At 53.0% G+C, this 4,969-nt stretch overlaps 1 protein-coding gene across 2 annotated transcripts; it reads right to left on the reverse strand.

Annotated features, from left to right (window-relative positions):
• Positions 1-2,731: 2,731 nt before the first annotated feature.
• On the reverse strand, positions 2,732-4,542 carry RPS14 (ribosomal protein S14). Of its 2 annotated transcripts, none has more exons than XM_009864250.1 (4): positions 4,352-4,542; positions 3,903-4,064; positions 3,532-3,608; positions 2,732-2,840 (listed from the first exon to the last, which is right to left on the reverse strand). In XM_009864250.1, exons 1-4 carry the CDS (start codon positions 4,498-4,500, stop codon positions 2,773-2,775), a joined length of 456 nt encoding a protein of 151 aa, XP_009862552.1. In that variant the 5' UTR covers positions 4,501-4,542; the 3' UTR covers positions 2,732-2,772. The 2 variants fall into 2 exon arrangements, with proteins under 2 accessions (XP_009862552.1, XP_009862553.1); XM_009864251.1 differs by having other exon boundaries at positions 2,738-2,840; positions 3,525-3,608; positions 4,352-4,500.
• Positions 4,543-4,969: the final 427 nt, after the last annotated feature.

Here is a 4,969-nt window from a genome sequence, read left to right on the forward strand (position 1 = left end):
GGCCCAGAGCCAGGCTCTTTCCGTGATCAGCCCCGGCCCCGAGGGGAACTAAAGAAAATCTGACCAGGAACTCAGCAAGCGAAAGCCCTGGCGACTTCACGGAGCTGCACCCGACCCTGCAAACCACAAACAGGCGATAAACTGGGGGAGGGTGGGGGAGAGCCCCCCCTCCCCACCACAGCCATGCTGAGCCCCCCGAGCCCCCAGCCCAGCTGGGGACCAGCCGCACCAAACACACTCTCACTCAGCCCACACACGTTTCCATTCACCCCCCATCCCATTTCTGCGCAGGGCTTCGGCATCTGAAGCGTTTTAAGTCTGTAAATTGATTTTCCTGGGAAGATGTGGAGCTTTTCCCAGAGCTGCTTCCAGCCTCATCTTATCCCCCTCACTTTCTTCTGCAGCCTGAGGCTGGCTCCAGCACAGGCTCGTCAGCCCCCCTGTGGTTTCGGGTCTCTTTCGTCCGTGGAAAACTTGGCAAGTGTCATCACAGGGGTCTGGAGAACCAGCTGCCTTTTTGGGAGGCAAAAAGAAGCCACCTGGAGGAAGGAGCAGTTTCAGAACTCAGCTCAGACCTGCCTGTTCCACCAGGGGCCTCGAACCAAGCTGGCAGAGCGATTATTTCAGACAGAAAGGCAGAAAGAACCCCACAGACATTCACATGAAGCCGCTTATCACCAGCCGAGCCCATGGACTCCACTCAGACTGAGGTCTGGTAACAAAACCACATTTCTCGCTGCTGGCGAGGTGACACCCACAGCACCCGATCAGCCCCGTGACAAACCCCAAGGGGCAGGGCCAAGCTGCAGGTCCCACCAGCAAACCTGGATTCAGCTCCTTGCTGAATCACACGAGACAAACTGGCCGGGTCAGGGCAGGAACCAGCAAGAGCCACAAAACCAGCCACAACACTCGGCCACGAGATTCCTTCCCTCCAGGCAGCACCAGGACGCGTGCTGGGCACCCCACTCTGTGCAGGAACTCGCCTGGCTCTCTGGTTTCTCTTCCTCACTTACCGTTTCTCTCCTGGAGGAAGGTTCACATCAACATGAGAAGTAGTTTCAAAGATGTCAGGTCAGCTAAGAAATGAAAGCAATTTTTGCTTTTAATCGTGCAGCAAGCCCAGGGAACATCCAGCCCAAGGCACCGCGCGGCAAGCGGCACAGGCTGCAGGGATCCCACTGCCAAAGATTAGAGGTTAATGCAGCAAAACATCACAAATCACATCCAAAGGGGCTAAATAGCGTCCGCTAAATCCGTGTTGCTGCACAGGTCCCACGCTGGGTTTTCCAACCTGAATTGTTCTATGATTCTATGATTTTCTATTTCCGTAGAGCTTTCCCCAACTCCATCCTGTGAAGCTGCCACATTGTCACCTGGGACAGACTAACACAGACCACAACATTGTATTTAAGAATACATATGTATTAAGAAAATATATAAAAAAAACTGACTAGAGCTGTTAGTAACACACCACATCTCTGCCTCCTGCTCCCTCTGCCCCTCCTCTCCTCAGTTCAGCCACACTTTGGCTGAGCCACCAGCGGTTTCATGTTTTCAGGCACCTTCTCCACGCACAGTTCAAAGAACACTCTTAAGTACAGGAAAAAAAGTGATTTGAACTGCAAACAGAGCACTTTTAAGACAGTAAGGGAAATTTATTCTCAAGTTTTCCATGGCCGCATGTAAAAGTCCAAATAACACACCACGGCTGCGCCAAGGGAAATGCTGGCTTAGGAACATCTGTCCAGGCAAGAGGTTTTTTCTTTTTTCCACAGAAAGGGGAAGTCATGTATTAGGCAACAGTTTGCAGCAAAGCCAGCAGCAGTCAGCTCGCTCACAAGCCCAGCTTTCTTCTCGACAGCAAGGACACCTCCAGATCGTGACTCACTTGGAAACCACAAGTACAGCATCCCAGCAGCTTTTGCTACGAAGGAGGACGTGCCGTGGCTTCACAGCAGCCAGGGCACCCCTTCCTGCCAGGGGACAGTCTTGGGAGGAGCAGGCAGGTGAGGGAAAACCCCATGAAGAGTTTTAAGGTGCAGGAAAGAGCCCAGGCAAAAGCTGTGCAGTTCTCAAGCCTCCGGATCTTGTTCAGGACATCGCAACGCTGCCTTCCAGCGGCCACACATCATCAAGCGTAAAACTATTTGTATTTGCTGCGTAACTGTGCTAAGAATACTACTTTTTTTCAACAAATTCCAATAAATAACCGTCACTTAGACCCTACCATGAGCATTCCCAGACCTGGCAGAGCTACATGGGAACAGGCTCGGTGCCATGCAAGGGCTGAGGTCACCTCCACGCAGCAGAAACAGCTTCACTTCCCATCAAGTTGCAGGAGCCCTGGCGTGTTTAGCCCAGAGGACGAAGAACCTCAAACACCATGAGTGTGGAGAACCCAGCTGTCTTAAACTAAGTGTCGCGTGCCCACGAGTCTTCTCCTGATCTAAAATCCTGCTACAGCCAAGGAAGTGACAGAACAGGAGTGATTCCAAATCCTGGAGAGCTAGGAGAACATCAGTAAGTGACATTTATTCCAGGTGACAGCAGCACATCCTGTGGCAGACAAACACCCATGCAGAAGCAGGACCAAGAAGCGAGGAGTTATTTTTCTTAAGTATCTTTGAGTACAAATTTATAACCAGAAGCCCGGCGGTAGAGCACAAGCTGCTCGTGGATGTAACTGAAGCCACTCAACTTCTGAGTAAAGAAAACGCACAACCGAGAAGAGGTTTAAAAGAGCTTTAATAACCAAAGGTGTAGCATCGTTCACAGACGACGTCCACGGCGACCACCCTTCCTGCGAGTGCTGTCCGAGGGGATGGGGGTGACATCCTCTGCAGGAAGGAGAAAACCCAACGCATAGTTACCTTCCAGAGGCACCCCAAAGTAACAAAAAAAACCAAACGGGGCATGGCCACCCAACCAACCTCAATGTCCCACAGTCGCCTCTCAGCAGTGAGCACCCACGTGGGTAGGACATGCTCGTGGGAGCAGAGATACCTGTGACCTCGCCAAGCACCGGTATCAGGGGATTTAATACTCCGGGAGCAAAAAAACTCCCCCACATCACATCTCACTGAACCAGGCAGCCACAGCATTTCCAAAGAAATGGAGGGGCCTCAGTGTTAGCTTTCAGAGCAGCCACCACCGCTGCCGCTTGGGACTCCCCTGCAAAGTCCGGGCCTCTCCCTCTAACAGCTGAAGGCACTCCAGTATCATGGAGTCATCTCCAGGCAGCTGAACAGCACCAGCGCTGTTGCACCAGGGGAGCACTGGCACCGTGCTGCGCAGCCAGGAGCGTTTCTCAAGTGTGCTCACACCATCTCCCGGGGAATCGTCAATTTAAGAATCTGTTTAAGTTAAATCAGTGCCACCTGACAAGACCCCGAAGTTAAACCATCAGCCCACATGGCACATGTGCCTGCAAAACTCCTACAAAACAATCCCTCAGAACTGCTTTTTAGGGGGTTTTCAAGCAGCAAAGCTCTGCACAGACACACACGCAGAGCTTTCCCCACCACTCACCGATGCGGCCGATCTTCATTCCAGATCGGGCCAGAGCTCTCAGGGCTGACTGGGCACCAGGTCCTGGAGTCTTGGTCCTGGACAAGAGTCAAAACCAACAATCCCATAAGCGATTCAGGAGACGGGCAGGTTCACAAACAACTGACATTAAAAATGCAAGTTTCCCATCCCAAAACACCCAGATGTCAACCCTTTGGAAAGAGATCCAGCCGCTCCGCCAGAGACCCTTCGCACCACATTTGAGGCCAAGTTCACAGGTTTCACTCATGATCCCGACTGAGGCAACACAAAGAAGGGACGCAGCGGGACCCAGCACGGTTCCGAGACCAGCCATGTCCCATGGCACCGCCAGGCTCAGCCTTCGAACATACCTGTTGCCACCAGTGGCGCGCAGCTTGATGTGCAGGGCGGTGATGCCCAGCTCCTTGCAGCGCTGGGCGACGTCCTGGGCCGCCAGCATGGCTGCGTACGGAGAAGATTCATCTCTGTCTGCCTTCACCTTCATGCCGCCGGTCACGCGGCAGATGGTTTCCCTATGGAAGGGAAAGGCAGTGTTCAGGGAAAAAAAAAAACCTTCCTCTTTCCTCCCCACAAACCAGCTCCTGGTCACAGACAGAACGTGGCACTTCGAACGTCAGGGGATGAAGAAGCTGCCAGGCTCGAGCACATCACGGAGCACAGCAAGCCCTCTAGTCTACGCTCACATACACAAACCAGCTCATCCTCCAGCTCAAGGGTTCTGGGGGAACCTCGTGGCCCCATCTAACTTCTGCTCCCAAAGCCAGGCGCGGCACAGAGGTGACCGGCGTTCCATACTCACTTGCCAGAGAGGTCGGTCACATGGACGAAAGTGTCGTTGAAGGAAGCAAAGATGTGGCAGACTCCGAACACGTTTTCTCCCTCAGCAACCTGAGGTCCCAAGCTGATGACCTGTTCTTCCTTCTTCTCCTTGCCCTTACGAGGTGCCATTTCTGAGCAACAACAACAAAGAAATGCGAATGACGGTGCACCGCTCAGCGCCCACACACAGGATTTTAGAGAATTCACCGCTACCGCCACCTTTTCCCAAGCAAAAGAAACAAGTAACCACTGGAAAAACACAGGGGGCAATTCTGGGGTAGGAGAGGCTTTTTAAAAAACCCGAGATTGCCAGCTTCGCCGTATTCCGGCAGACGGGTCATCACCTGTGCCCATTCAGCGTGGTCTCTCCTGCAGGAGCCACCAAACAGCAGCGCTTCAGGGCCGCTGACATCCCCGCGCACTGCAGCAGAGCGGGAGGGAGCCCCTTTCCTCGATAACCAGCAATGCTGACAGCTTCCCCTTGCCTGTTTGTATGGTTTTATGGAAACAAAACACCCAAACGGGCAATTCTTGAAGACCTATGTGCTATCAGGACTCTGCAAACCATTCAAGCACCAGCTTGGGTTCTTCCATGTAA

This window comes from Apaloderma vittatum, unplaced genomic scaffold (genome assembly GCF_000703405.1).
Source record: "Apaloderma vittatum isolate BGI_N311 unplaced genomic scaffold, ASM70340v1 scaffold30922, whole genome shotgun sequence".
In the NCBI taxonomy this organism is placed as follows: domain Eukaryota; kingdom Metazoa; phylum Chordata; class Aves; order Trogoniformes; family Trogonidae; genus Apaloderma; species Apaloderma vittatum.